Below are 15,455 nucleotides of genomic sequence, written 5' to 3'. Positions count from 1 at the left end.
TTATTTATTTCAATTTTGAAAGTATTTTGGATGGATATAGGTGCTTAAATGCATGAAAAGAAAATATAGCCCTAATGCAACATTTTTTATCTTATACAAGGTTCTTAAAGAGGCTCCATAATGTTGAAGTCCTTATATCTCTATTTTGATCTTGGGTTAGCTTTTGACTTGAATTTCTTTAGGATTTGAAACTTTTAGACTCAATTAAACTACTAGTTCTTTAATCTTATTTTATTACCATTATAATTGTGATTATGGCAAATTTTAGGTTAAAAATAAATAAATAAATAAAACTCTTATCCCTTATAAAGTAATCCCAAACCTTTGATCCAAATCTTTGAAACCCCCAAATAAATAACTGGGTGACCAAGTAAAAGTTGGTTTGTAAGCTCCCTTACGAAGACTGAATTTTGCAGAAGTCTCACTTATTAGTAAAATGTTTTTTGGAAAGGAGTGAAAGTGTTAGATCTAATTCTCGACCTGTCTTACTTTTTCATTTAACCCTTTCTTATTTTATAGATATTTCTCTAACTCTTCTAGTGAGACCCCTTAAAAGGGTGTAACTATATATGTGCTAGAACACAGATTTGAACTTTCTTCAATCTCAAACTCTTCAACAAGAGGGAGCTTCGCTCAAGGACTTTTTACACCAACAAAGCTTATATAGAAGAAAAGAGGTTTACTATAATTATGTAAGGACACCCGATGGGTGACCTTTGGCTGACAAAAAAGCTGAATAATCACATATCTTCTCACCTTGAAGATGTGTTGGCTTTTTCTTTTCAACCAATCAAGCCTAGATCACTCCTAAGGCCTTGATCTTCAGTTAGCTTTTGACTTGAATTTCTTTAGAAATTGAAAATTTTAAACTCAATTAAAATATTAGTTCTTTAACCTTATTTTATTATCATTAAAATCATAATGGAGGAAAATTTTAAGTTAAAAATATATAAATAAATATAAAACTTTTATAATTTCCGTCATCACGCCTAACAAACATTAAACTTTTTGTCATTTGGTTTGAATCTGATTGAATCCCTGAGTAATGTTAAACCCAACCATTTGGTCTTAAGGAAGACAACTATAATTAATTAAGTGTAATTTGCCCATTTACACCGACTCAGCCCAAACCTCATAGAGAGTTTGGGCCAAAATGGCCCTTAAGCCCAAAATAATAATAATAATAATAATAATAATAATAATAACCCAAACTCGTATCAAATCATATATTCGCCTTCCCAAACTTATATCAAACTACCTCTTCGATACCATATCTTATTTTTAAAATTTGGTTTCAGTATAACTTTAAAAAAAATGAAATTAAAGGTTAATTAGATAATAAGTGGGAAATTCCCTATGAGGCCCACATGTGATATTTTGTGGGCCTTGAGAGGCCCGTTTGGGTTTTGGCCCCAAACCACCCCGCACGCGCCGCTAACTTAGTGTTTAGAAACGAAGGGAGGGAAGGCGGAGGGAAGAGAGGCGGCTTCGCAGTGACGAGGGAATGGGAAATCCCCAAGTATGATTTCTTTGTTGGAGAATGGTTTCTCTGCTAATCTACACAAACCTTCAAAAGCTTCAAAGCTTCCAGTACCACTCCTTTTCATAACTTTGCTTTTATCATTTATTGTTATCTTTCGGGAGCCCAATTCGCTTCATCACCAACAATATTGTTATGGGTATCCTCTGTTATCGATTGGTACGTGTTCTTGATCCAAAATATGGCTTCCTCACGCTACAATGGTGGAACAGCGTTTGTTTTTTCCTACCTAGAAGACTTGGGATAAGGCAGTGTTTGTATGATGACTTTGGAAAGACCACCCCAATTTTTTCTTTATAGTTATGTGCTCAATTGCAAGATTCTGCTTGGTGGAACCGGTTTTGTTGCAAATTCGAGTTGTTTCTAATCTAAAATGCCTCTTTAGAGTGTACCGTACGGCTTCTTCGGCGTTGTTGTTGGATGACGACCATGTGTTTGATACTAGTCCTGGTGTCCCAGTTGATGATCTTGTTGAAATTAATATTCAGAAATGTCAGCTGCGTGTTGGTAGAAAGCGCAATGAAATTAGGGTTATGAATCGTCGGTCTCGGATCCATAGAAAGCATGTATTATCTCCTGTGGTAGTTAAAGTGTTTAAATCTTTGAATTGGGAAGTGGCCAGGCATATAAAGTTTTCAAAAACAATGAAGAAGTATGGGTTTTCTCGTTCCATTGATGCATTCAGGACAGTTGTTAATGTGTTAGCTTTGGCGGGGATGCACATGGAGGTGTATGCTTTGCTTCGAGATATTGTTTGCTATTATAACAAAGTTAATTTGGATGCTTTTGAGTTGTTCCCCATTTTGTTGGAGTCGCCTAAAGATGCAGCAAGATCAGTTATTGTATTTGATTTACTTATTAAGGTTTTTGCAGCAAATTCAATGCTTGAAAATGCTGTGGACGTATTTTTGCAAGCTAAGAAAACTGGGCTGGAATTGAGTACTCGCTCCTGCAATTTCTTGCTCAAGTGTCTGGCTGAAGCAAATAGAAGGGAATTTCTCAGGAGTTTGTTTGAAGAAATGAAGAGCACCGGGCCACCACCTAATGTTTTCACTTACACCATTATGATGAACTTTTACTGTAAAGGAAATTTTGGGGAGGCAGACATTGATACTCGACAAGCAACTGAGATTCTAGAGGAAATGGAGAGAAATGGGGAAAGCCCAACTGTTGTAACATATAGTACTTATATTTATGGACTTTGTAGGGTCGGTTATGTTGAGTCTGCATTGGATTTTGTTCAGAGCTTGATATCTGCAAATGGGCTTGTCAATGTTTATTGTTATAATGCTATTATTCATGGGCTTTGCAAAAAAGGTGAACTAGATGAAGCTTTGAAGGTGTTGGAAGAAATGAAGAGTTGTGGAATATCACCAGATGTTTATACTTACAGCATCTTGATTCATGGATTTTGCAAACAGGGAGATGTTGAGAAAGGTCTTTATTTAATTGAGGAAATGAAATACAGTAACCTGGAACCTTCACTGGTTAGCTATAGCTCACTCTTTCATGGTCTCTGTAAGAAGAGGCTCTCGGATATTTCACTAGATATATTCCGTGATCTTGGGGCTGCTGGATACAAGTATGACCAAACTGCTTATAGCATCTTAATCAAAGGATTTTGTATGCAGGGGGATTTGGATTCTGCCCACAAACTTATGGAGGAGATGGTCAGAAATAATTTGGCTCCTGATCCTTCTAATTTTGAGAGTCTGGTTCATGGCTTTTGCAAGATGGGGCTCTGGGTTAATGCCTTGGAATTTTTCAATATGATGCTAGAAGGTGGAATTCTGCCTAGTATTGCAACTTGCAATGTTATTATTGATGTGCATTGCAGGGAAGGCCGTGTGGAAGAAGCTTTGAACCTTATGAATGAAATGCAAACACAAGGGATTTTCCCCAACTTGTTTACCTATAATGCTGTCATCAACAGGTTGTGCAAGGAAAGAAAGTCAGAAAGAGCATTAGAACTTTTTCCTTTAATGCTAAAGAGGAATGTTCTTCCTAGCGTTGTTGTTTATAGCACCCTTATAGATGGTTTTGCTAAACAGTCAAACTCACAGAAGGCCTTGATGTTATACGCAAGAATGTTAAAGATTGGAGTTACACCAGACATGGTTGCCTATACAATTCTTATCAACATATTATGCCACAGGAGCAGAATGTGTGAAGCATATAATCTGTTTAAGAAAATGACTGAAAATGGTATGACTCCAGATAAGATTTCTTACACATCAGTTATAGCTGGGTTTTGTAGAATCGGGGACATGAGGAAGGCATGGGCATTGTTCAATGAAATGTTACAGAGAGGTCATTTGCCTACTGTTGTTACTTATACCTCTCTAGTTGATGGATATTGCAAGATGAATCGCATTGATATTGCTGATATGTTAATCGATGAAATGAAAAGAAAGGGGATCACTCCTGATGTGGTGACTTATAATGTTCTCATTGCAGCACACAGGAGACGTGGAAATCTTGACAAAGCACTTGAAATGCTTAATGAAATGAAGGAGAATGGTGTTCTCCCAGATCATATGACCTACATGATGCTGGAGTGGCTACTGAAGGCTAAGAAGCTGAAAACAAGATGTAGCAAAGACTAGATGGTAACCACATCAACCACTCTTCTCTTTTCCATTCATTTCTGAAAATTTGTGACCAAAGATAATTTCATTTTCATTGCAGTGATATACTAGTATGTATTTAGCAGAGTTAAGCTTCAGATTCTTATTTAGATATCATGACAGAAACACCTGATTAACAGCTTATGCATGAGACCACCTTCTGTTTTATTTTATTTGTCTGAAAAGTTTGATGGAACTTGCTTTATGAAGTAGACAAATTCTTTAGCTGATGCACAATTTTGGGCACTTTGGAGAATGATTTGATTCTTTTACTTGTTTGAAGTTGGTGAAATTACCATAACTTGATTTTTATATGCTTCGAACTGTACCTAACTTTTAATTTTTTCCATGGATATCTGATCTTTCTCTCTTTTTATATACTATGACTTACGTCAATCTTTTATGACACCCTAAATTGCTACTATTTCACTGAAATATGTTCCTGATTTTATCCTTGTCTTATAGTACTTCAGAAATTATTAACAATGTTGTGGGGAAAGTTTTAGGCCTGTTTGGTAAGGGAGATGAGAACTGTTGTCTGTTTTTGAAAACAGAAAAATAATGAAAATGACACAACACTTTTAAAAACCCATTTTCAAAAACTGTTTTTGGGAAAATTTCCTGAAAATGAGTTATCTTTAGAAAATTAAAATATTGTTTTCCAAATTTTGAGAAGTGTAAGCACTTTCAACAATTGAAAATAATCTGAATATGAACATGTTGGCTTTCAGAAAAAAATGAAAGCATTTCCTAAAGAATTGCGTTCATTTTTTTTCTGTACCAAACAGGTCCTTTATCATTTTAAAGTATTCCGAAGTGACAAAACATGTGTACGTTTTCTGATATACAAACAAACACCATAAAAAATGCTGCCAACCACTTCCCCAATTCCATACAATACAGAACTTTGTTACATAAATGGCGGAAGATGAATGATGAAAATCCTTTAAATTAATGAACTCCACCAAGATGAAAAGGGAAAATAGCAAACATTTCTTAGGTATAAACAATGAAACCTTTCGAGAACCACATAGGAAATAGTTCTACTCTAATCGCTTCAAGCATGCAATTCCTCTCTTGGCTTAGAAGTCAGTCAGTCAGATTCATAATAGCTCCCTCTAGCAATCCTCCTTGCACTATGCTCTACCTCAAGAATGCATCCCTATTCCCCCTCATCATACATCATTATCTCCCAAATCTCTGGATCATCTGGTCTGTCTATGAGATGACAATCAAAAGCCAGTTGTCAGCAATATGTCTTTATCAACTGCCCTTGACCCCAAGCTCAAGTGGCAAGGTTTGGGTCTCCAAAGGGACCAAAAGAAAAAACAAAAATGAAAAACCTTTAAAAAAAAGAAAAAGGAAAATCTCTATCAACTGCTTTCCATGAAGAATTGTTTTCCTCTTCTTGAATTTTATTCTTTATTTGGTGTGTTCCTTATGTTATTGGGAATTGGGAAATCTTGTAATTAAAATTGGTGTTCTATCTTTTCAGCATAACTTCAAATAATTCCAAGTTTTTTTATCGTCCTTGGTGCCAAATGTTCCTTGACTTGAATTTTTCACTATTCTAAAGATTGGACGTTTGCTTGCCAAGTCTTTTTCAATTTTGAAAATTTGTGGGGAAAGGATGTGCTCCAAATGCATGCAAACCTGCCTCATTTTGTTCTTTAATTCTTCTATATCTTCAAACATGTAACTTTTGAGTGCTTATGTTGAATATATCTTCTAAATGCTTTACAACTTGGAATTGACTTGTTGCTTACAGTTTATGCAGTTCAAAGGATTCTCATTTCATGGGATGAAGATGAGCATCTTTTTGGCCAGTATGTGTGCCAGTTATAGTCAGTCAACACAACCTGGTAAAATATTGCGGGGCTGTTAGAAAATTATAATCTGCAGATATTGCTTAATCTTGTCTTTTAAAATGATTAGAGAATGAAATGGTGGCTTGTCATTTTGATTGTGTGCCACATACACAGAATTGGGTAAAGCTCATGGGTTGAGAGCAGAGCAAATGACCAGGCAAAAACCACCTTCGTAAGTAATTAGACCACCCATCTTTTATATATGTGTGTGTGTGTGCACATATGTAATATACTTTTATACCTTTTATAACTTAGTTCAGAGGACAAAATGCATGATAGGAATGACTCATGTGCATATTTTATTATATGAATTCTTTGTCATTGTATATTATGATATTGTACTTCTCATTGTAACCTCTAATTGATGGTAGAATGCGTCTTCAGTTTTGTTACAGCTACTATTGAACCACAAACCTCTTAAAAGGGGTTTCCAGCTAACCTTGTTCCTCTTCTCATTTTTTCTTGCTCTCAAATCCTATTTTGGTTGGTTTCCATCCTAGATATATCCCCTTTTTTTTTTAGCAATCGGAAACCTAGATCTGTCAGTCAGGGGTTGAAAAAAACAAGATCTTGGGCTTGAATTGAAGAATAAGGTTACTTGGGCCATGACAACTGCATCTTTCATGCTTTTGTTGTTTATTAATTTCAGTTTTTGGTTTAATTTGGTAACCTTTAGATTCTTTACAATGATTTATAGAAAATTAACAATTATGATTTGGATTTGAGTGTTTACTTATTTTTTTAGTATGAATATATTCCTCTGGTCTCTATAATGCTGAGAGACAAGTGCAAGTTTTTTAAATTCATGATATTACCGCTCCAAAAATTGTATGAATAAGAAAAATAGAGCTCATGCAACACAAATCTCAGTGTAGGATCACCTTAATTTATTTATAATTTTACCTTTATAATGTTGACTTATTTCATTATTTAATAATAGAACTTAAAGAAGACTGAATTTAAGAGTCTTCTCTCAATCTCCAGTCAAGGTGGCATGGGAATTTTAGGCCACTTCTCAAGTTAGCTTCTTTGCTCGGAAGGCCGGTGAGAGTAAGACACGACTGACCCGTTCATGAGACATGGGAAGATTTTGTAAATTGGTGCTGTTCATGTAAGCAAGGGAAGGAACCAGCAAACAGTATACTTCTACATTTTCTTGGTGCTGATGGGCATTTTTAGAGTGCATTTGGTAATGTTTCTACTTGAAGTGTTTTTAGTGAAAGTGTTTTCTTTGAAAGTGTTTTTAGGAAAATCACCTATCAAGAATTTCTCTAGGAAACACTATAAGTGATTTTTCAACACTACAAGTGATTTTTCAAATTTTTAAAAGTGTTTCATAAATTTTGCCAAACACCTGATTTTTCTTCAAGAACACTTTTTAGGTTAAAAGTGTTTTTTAAAAACACTGCCAAACAGACTTTTATTCTTACTGTTTGGGGTTTGTTGGGTTTCACCACCTATAAAGAACAATTTTCTGGGATGTGTGTTAGTTATGTGGGGAAGCTGGCTCCTCTCTGCTTGTTTTGTTACATATGTGAAAGGCATAAAGGGGGATCTTTTGTTGCAATATTCCAATTTAGGAATGACTAACCTGTTTCTCAAATTATTTTTTGGGTTGTTGATGGTTTTGTATGGAGATGCCAAAGTTTCCTATCTAGATTTTATTGACAGCTTAGGTGTGATATAAGAATGAACAGCCTTATTTAATTCTTTTCTTTTCTTTTCTTTTCTTTTCTTTTTGCCTTCTTTTGCTTTGTATACTTCCCCTGTTCTTGGGTTGCACCCCCACTTTGATTGGCACTATTAGTATAATATAATGCTACTTGCCTATAAAAAAAATCAACTTAACTAAATTTAATCTCAGTATTTTATGTTGATTAATGAATACTTAGAAAAGGTCTCGGTTGAATTTTTAGAAAAGGTCCCTGTTAGCACAACGTCTTTAATATCGAGAAGCTCTTTATGATTATTTAAGAGGTTAACAGAGTGTTTAATGCAATTAAAGCACTTTAATATAGAAGAGGATTGAAGAGATGTTTTGTAGAAAGAGGCTGCAAAATTTAAAATTTTGTATTATTAACCAAAATCTCTTTATATAAATCCTTTTAAAGAAGCGCTCAAATCAAAGCAATGGTCAAGCCATATTTTTCCATAAGTATATTATGATCATGTGATACAAGCCATATTTGCCTTAAGTATACTATATACTTCAGTTATAATTTCCCACCCCATGGTACCCTAATTTTATGCTCAACATCCCCTCTTCAGTGTTCCTCTCTTTGTAAATAGTGGGTTTAAAATAATGATGCTTAGCGGAAGCCTTATAAAGAGTGAAAAACTGGGATCTCGAGCAAAAGAGCTTTTGATGAACATATCTGTGAAGAACGACTGGTGTGAATTTATGAAGTCACTGTCCTGCTTAGTCTCCTTGGATTTAGTTTGGTGCATTATGAACTAAAATTTTGAGAATTTTAGAGGTTGTGGCAGACTTTTTCTGATTAAGAAAAGATGGTTATAAATAACTTTGGAGGAGACTAAGATGACTGGAATCTGGAAAGCTTTCAATTCCTCAAGAATCTTAGCTATGAACTTTGTTTGGAGTGGGGCCATAGATATTCTTTGTTAGGTATTTGTGGTACTGAAGTCTTGTTATTTATCTTATAGCCATTTTGGAAAATTTCTCCTAGTTTTTAAAGAAATATCAAATATGAATGAGCTTTGTAGTGCCCTCAGTAACAGAAGTCATCTCCAATTGCTAATTATCAATGAACTAGTTATGCTTATCATGAATGTTGAGTAATTTATAAATCCTGAATGTATTATTGAACATGTGAAATTTTTAATTTTTTATCCCAGAAAAAATGTAGTTTTGAGTGATTTGGCAAGAGACTGTAAATTTCTCTGATGTCATTTCCAAAGACTGAATGTGTTTTCCTTTGTTTGGTGCATCATAAAGGTCAAGGAATGATGGTGGAGGGCTAAAGGAAGTAGGCGATCTTTTACACGAGGCAACTTTGGGTGAGTTCTTCAACGAGTATGACATATTCCCCAAGAATTTTCAGGCATTCATCATCTAAATCATGCCAAAAACTTTCCACCTTTTGTTACAATCTCTCCAAGTGGTTGAATTCCATCGCTTGCTGTATTTTGGAATCATTTAGATGGGTTGACTGGGGAAAGGCATTTCGTTCGATTTGTAGAATGGATTAGAAGTCCTATCTTTTTACTTAATGTTGAATAAAAATTTGTTAGCTGATATACATTGCCAGATACTCTGATGGATTATAACTATGAGAAGCTGCAACAGATATTCTGAAGTTACTGCAAGAGCTGCATCTGTTTTAGTAAATAGAAAGACATCTCTCTCATCTCTAAAACGTTTAGGCTAAAAAACAAGTTCAACATCATAAACTATATTCTCTTGTTTGTTTTCTATTCCATTTATAAGAATTAAAATTGTAACATATAAAGTACCTTTACCATCAGGCAAATTTCAATTCATGAAGAACCTTTATTTCATGTATTGGTATCCTAACTTTGACTTACTGATATATGCTTTCAGGCTATTATTATGGAAATTCATACTGCCAACATGATCAAGGTAACCCTACATATATATACATACATATATATTCATATATATATATAGAAATGTTACTGCAGATCAGTGATGCTATAAGCCATAATGCTGACACTATTTGATCCAGGGTGCTCAGCAATCAGGAGATAGATGCTGATGTGTGAACCAATGCCCAACAGTTCATTATTTTCCTCCAATGGCCAAGTGCTGCAGAAAATGCTCAATGAGAGAGTTCAGATTGGGCAATTGGATGGTGTTCAAAAAAGCTACTGTATGTAGAGCATGATCAGCATGTGGCAGCAGCTTGTTATGATCTGGTATAATGTGGCCCATGAAGGTGAAAACCTAATCTAACCATAAGATTGAATCGACTTGAAATTTTGGAGTACTTATCTATACCCTTGATAAACTTTCCCATACATTCGACAATTGCTTCAAATTAATTTTAGGAAATGACACATGATATCTCAGTTGTTCCCCCTCTTTCTGTAGAAGACATGTCTATGAGATTTGATGGACACCATGTCAGATTTGGTCACTGTTTAAATCACTAACACATGAACTTGTCCAGTAAGTTGTATATAAGTGGCCCTTTTTTTTTTCCAGGTTTTGATGGAAGATCCTCTCTTGGCATGTTTGGGCTTCAAGCTTCCCTACTGGGATGGAAAGACTGGATTCTTCTGAGCAACATGAGAACTCTTGTATACTATGTACATGCAGAATTTGACTCATTTACAGTCTAAACTAAGCCTTCTACTATGATATGATTGATTTGAGGATGATATTTTAATTTTCTCTTGCTTTTAAACAATTCTAGCCATGAGTTCATATGCATAAAGATTAGCATGCAGGAGATCATTTTTATCTGAGATTTTGCCTCAGTAGCATCTTGTCTAAAATTATGGAATATGGACTCTTGGGTTGTATCAAACAAATTTGAGAGAGATTTTTGTGGAACTTCACTTTACCCAAGATATCTGTATTCAAGTCTCATGGTATCATCCCTAACAACATCAACAAAAGCCTAGTTTTCAACTACCTACTGCATGAAGTGTAGAGTGGTTAGCTTAAGCAATAAACATTTTGCATTATAGGATAACAACATCCCTCAAATAAGGAGCTGTGATGGGCTGACATTTTAAAGACTGACAAACAAAGGGTAGAAGTAAAAATATTTGGTAACAAAGTGAAAGATAATGAAAAATAGAAAACATGGAAAACATCAACATATGCGTAAGGCTTGTTCAAGTGAACAAACTGAGATTCACTAAAACAGTCAGTCTCCAGCTATAATCACAAATTAGGATGGAAAAATCTTCCTAAAAATGCCTAGGAACCGTTTTGGATGTCTTCTTCATATTCCTCTGGCTTGACAAAGAACTCGATGTAAGCAATTCGACTCGGTTGCTGATAGCCAGCAGAATCAACATGTGGATGTGGAATAGATGGTCTTGCTACTGAAACTAGATGCTGAACTTTCAACATCCCACCTCTCCCAATGGTCAACTTGCTTCCTCGGTTATCTCTGATGACACTGCTGGGTATGTTTGAAGTTGTTGCACGAAGAAACTTATACTTGTATCTGTCCAGATCAAGGCAAGAACCAACATGGTTGGATAGGTGGTTAGAATGAAATGCTGTATTAGATGTAATCATCTAAGGAGGTCAAAAGATATCTAGTGATACCTGTAAGAGACTCTGTGATCACAATGGAAAGCGATCAAAAGATCGGTGTTCACGTAATACATGAAATCTATCTGTGACAAGGGCAAGTTAAAAGTTAAACCTACAAAGAGGATCAAATCATGCAAACAAATACGTGTCCTGTTGTCCATACGTGACAGTCAAACCTCACCTGTAAGTCTCCATGGCCTTCACCTCTGAAGGTAACTGAAGGGGGAACTGGTTCCAAGGTTATCTGGATGCTAGATCCTGGCCATTCAAGGTCATCAATGGCTTCTTTCAGTGCTGCAGACTGGGGATTGAATGCCATGACTTGAAAGAATCAGGTGAGCATCACCACAAAATAAAGAAGAGTTATCTATAAAGAAATGTTTTGTTTTCGAATCTGGGCTTAAGAAATTTCCAAAATTTAATTGGTCAGATCATTACTAATTTTCGTAATACATGAGATTATTTTGAGACTTGCCATTCTAAAAACCACCCACATTTTCAGAAGTGCACCTACCCCAGGCCATCCATTAGAAGTAATCATAAATCATCTAAGCCATCCATTAGGAGTAATCATAACTCATCTAAGTGGAAACACAAATTATCAATAATTGGAGATTTTTCTTTTTCAAGGATTATCTGTCAGTATCTTTTTCTGCATACTGCAAATATGACTTTATTTTTCACAAATAGTGTTGATAATAACTTACTTAAAATCTTTTAGATGGGATACCAAAAACCAATACCCTTAAACATAGATTCTTGTGATATCGTAACAAAAGAACTTATGGTATGGGAGAACTTAGCATAAGTGAAAGTGAAACACAAACTTAACAAAAGGACTTTAATTTTTTCATGAGGCAGTTTTCATAAAAAAGAAAGGATTATAATAATCATAATTTCTGAATTAATAACACAATACCTAAGTACATTTCTAGTAGTACTAGACTCCTCAAATTAATGCATTCTAACTACTAGTACAAATGTTTTTGGTCTTTCAACTCTACCTAGAATGAATATAATATTAAGACAATTGCCCAATTTCATTGATAAGCAAATCTTGCAGACTGCTAGATGGAACTTATGATCTTAGGTGTCATTTATCAGGAAGGCCTATCATTTAAGGTTCATTTGGTATGTGCAAAGAGGAACGGAAATAGGATGAAATGAAGGTGAATCATAATATCATATAGAAGAGAGGAATCAAAATCGTAATGAGAACGGGATTTGGTTTCCATAATAATGAAATTTTTTATCCTCGTTCTCATTCTAAAAAACAATCCAAACGCATTAATGAATGAAAATGGAATTGATTTCCCATTCCCATTCTCTATTCCAGAGTTCCAAAATGTCACCTATGTTTGAAAGAGATAAGACAAGACCTTGACAGTAAAACTGAGAGGAGTACTTCCAGCAGGTTCAAAGTTGTAGTCCCATGAAATTGTATCCGGGATCCTTGTTCTGATCTCTGCATAAATGCAAGCATCCATGGAATCAACAGACCTAAGAAAACATTGAAGAAATTAAAGTATTTAGGATTTGAAGTCAATGCTAAATATACGGACAAAAACAAATAAAAAGATGGATTTTTTCTGTTGTAATGAGCTGCAGCAAATAAAAAACTCAACTAAACCAGATCGCTTACTCACAGTTAAGTGAAGGCTTTAGTTTGTGAGTATCCCACGTGATATAAAATCTAAGTTTCAAACTTGAAGTTTTTTTCCTTTTTTTTTCCAATGCTTTCCCAGAAAGCAAACAGAATAATGAATCAGGTTTTATCTTGAAATGCTGTCATGTAAATTCATATGCCAACCCAATCAATAAGCAAACTAAGATATAAATCCACATGAACATACTTGAGAAGAAGCTGCATATCTGGTCCCGGATACCGAATTTCAATCATATTTGAGCGCCCGGGAACTGAGAAAGTGTTGAGGCAATTAACAAAGAGGCTCAAGCTCACTCCAAACCGAGGCCGCCCTTGAGCACTGTACTCGTACTGAACGAAAAGCTACAAAATGGAGATCGACATTTACTATTAAAGTAGAACAATTTTCCTCGAGGATAAGAAAAATAAAAATAATCCCGTCTGGTTGCCAAGAAACTAAATTGAGGGAAAATAAAGGAAACAAAGTTTCGGAAACTTTATCATCTATACTTTATGTTTCAGTTTGTTTTTCCGCCCACTTAATGAAAAATTCAAGGTGAGGCTTGTGATTTCTTTACTTGTCCTGCATTTTCTCAGAAACCAAACAGAGGATAAGGATTTTTGGCAAAAAGGAAAAGTGTGAAGTGAATGCCTCGCGCTGCAGATAAACTTTGGCTTGGAGACAACGAGTCTCCTCCACGATCAAGACGACGCCGTGCTCCGATAATTCCATGACCGCGTCCTAATTGTGGAAAACAGTTGCAGAGAAATCCACACACAACTTCAGTAATCAACAACTCCCAGGGAGGTAAAAATGTAAAAACCTAGAACTCCGTTTGGTTGTCGAGAAAGAAGGAAATAAAAAATCATTTTGTGATTATGTTTCCCGAGAAACAAACAGGGGAAGTGGGGGGAGAACCTGATGGCGTTTCCAACGGACGGCGGTGAGAGCATCGACCATACCTTGGACGTTGTCGAGTTGGCACACCAGATCGGGACCCGATGAGCTCATCTTCTTTCCCGCCAAATCCCTAAACCAGCTCTTAACATTCAACCTTCCACCGTATATATACAGAGAGAGAAAAATAATTTTTGACCGGAGAAAAAAACAAATATATTTTTTTAAATCATTTTTCAAAAAATAAAAAATAAAATTTTAAAATAATTTTTTATTTTGATTTTTTGAAAATATTGTAATTTATGTTTATATAATACTAATTAAATTTAATTAAAGTGTTATTAAAAATAAATTTTAATTTTATAAATAAAAATAAATTAAAAAATAAATAGAGTTTAGTAAAATATGAATAATAATACTATAATAAAATCATAAATTATAATTTTTTTTTATTTAATACTCAACTAGAGAGAGTATTATACAATACTTTTGATTTAGTTTACAATTAATCAAATTAATTTTTTGAATTCTAAATTATTCTTACAAATTATTTGCAAAAATTATTAAACTTATTAATAAATTCAATACAAAATATTGCTTTATTTCAAATTCATTTTTCTAGAAAAAAAAATTATTAAAATATAGTTATGTGCAAAAAAGAAACAATAGTGACTCGACTAATTTTTATCCATATATTTTTTATATTAATCGGGTCATTATATGAGTTTTAAATTATTTTAAAATCATTAAACTTGTTAATGAATTTAATGTATTAAGTCTTACTTAACTTGAAGTCTATTTATCTAATGAAAAAAAAATTGAAACAATATTGTTATAAGCAATAGAAGAATAATAGTCATTTTCAGTCAACTTTTGTTCATAAATTTCTAATATTAATTACTTCATTACCTGACTTTCAAATTATTTTTAAAAAATATTATACTTGTCTATAAATTTAAAAAAAAAAAAAGCCAAGAAATCATGGTTGTATGCAAAAGAGAAACAATACAATTTGTCCATAAATGTTTAATATTAATTGGGTCGCTACTTAAGTTTTAGATTATTTTTAAAATATTAAACTCATTAATAAATCAAATACATTAAGTCTCAATTGATTTGAAGTTTATTTACCTAATAAAAAAAATTCACAAATATATAATTATAACACAAAAATAGCAAAATCATCCAAAAGAATTTTAATCTATAAATTTTTAATGTTAATTGGATCAATTTTGAATTTCATAACTTTTTTGTACTAATTGAATCGGCTTTTAATTTTCAAACTATTTTGAAAAATTAATAATCTTTATGTATCAAGGATGGTTTGCTTCGAAATATATTTGTCTAATAAAAAAAAGTAAGTAAAAAAAAAAATCAAAAAAAGATCATATTTGAAAATTTTTATACCCGATGGCGGAAAGAGAATAACAGAATAAAAATGTTTTATTTTATTTGTTTTTATATCATTTATTCTTTTATTATATATATATATATGAAAACAATTTTTACTTATTTTCTAAAAATTGTACTCTATTCCACTTTATTTTTAAAAACCCTTTCCAAAAATTAATGACTAACCAATGTTATAAACTTTTAAAAATAATATTTTTTTAATTAAAAAAA

At 33.6% G+C, this 15,455-nt stretch overlaps 2 protein-coding genes across 7 annotated transcripts; one reads left to right on the top strand and one right to left on the bottom strand.

The window, feature by feature from the left end:
- The first annotated feature begins 1,479 nt into the window (after positions 1–1,479).
- LOC117904465 (pentatricopeptide repeat-containing protein At1g63330-like) lies at positions 1,480–10,431 on the top strand. Of its 4 annotated transcripts, XM_034817093.1 has the most exons (8): positions 1,480–4,149; positions 5,936–6,029; positions 6,150–6,207; positions 6,976–7,224; positions 8,992–9,053; positions 9,598–9,636; positions 9,743–9,952; positions 10,222–10,431. In XM_034817093.1, the coding sequence occupies exon 1, from the start codon at positions 1,843–1,845 to the stop codon at positions 4,144–4,146; it is 2,304 nt and encodes a 767-aa protein (XP_034672984.1). In that variant the 5' UTR covers positions 1,480–1,842; the 3' UTR covers positions 4,147–4,149; positions 5,936–6,029; positions 6,150–6,207; positions 6,976–7,224; positions 8,992–9,053; positions 9,598–9,636; positions 9,743–9,952; positions 10,222–10,431. The 4 variants fall into 4 exon arrangements, with proteins under 4 accessions (XP_034672984.1, XP_034672976.1, XP_034672968.1 ...); XM_034817085.1 differs by having other exon boundaries at positions 5,936–6,207; positions 7,020–7,224; XM_034817077.1 differs by having other exon boundaries at positions 5,936–6,207.
- Positions 10,432–10,682: 251 nt separating this feature from the next.
- LOC117904487 lies at positions 10,683–13,956 on the bottom strand. 3 transcript variants are annotated; one of them, XM_034817115.1, is made up of 7 exons: positions 13,854–13,956; positions 13,587–13,676; positions 13,143–13,297; positions 12,669–12,789; positions 11,471–11,590; positions 11,302–11,372; positions 10,683–11,197 (listed from the first exon to the last, which is right to left on the bottom strand). In XM_034817115.1, exons 1-7 carry the CDS (start codon positions 13,944–13,946, stop codon positions 10,945–10,947), a joined length of 903 nt encoding a protein of 300 aa, XP_034673006.1. In that variant the 5' UTR covers positions 13,947–13,956; the 3' UTR covers positions 10,683–10,944. The 3 variants fall into 3 exon arrangements, with proteins under 3 accessions (XP_034673006.1, XP_034673020.1, XP_034673014.1); XM_034817129.1 differs by having other exon boundaries at positions 13,898–13,942; XM_034817123.1 differs by lacking the exon at positions 13,587–13,676.
- Between the last annotated feature and the right edge of the window lie 1,499 nt (positions 13,957–15,455).

The sequence above is a fragment of the Vitis riparia genome, chromosome 2, assembly GCF_004353265.1.
Source record: "Vitis riparia cultivar Riparia Gloire de Montpellier isolate 1030 chromosome 2, EGFV_Vit.rip_1.0, whole genome shotgun sequence".
In the NCBI taxonomy this organism is placed as follows: Eukaryota; Viridiplantae; Streptophyta; class Magnoliopsida; order Vitales; family Vitaceae; genus Vitis; species Vitis riparia.
The sequence above is the reverse complement of the archived record's forward strand: the minus strand, read 5'-3'. Positions and strand labels throughout refer to the sequence as shown.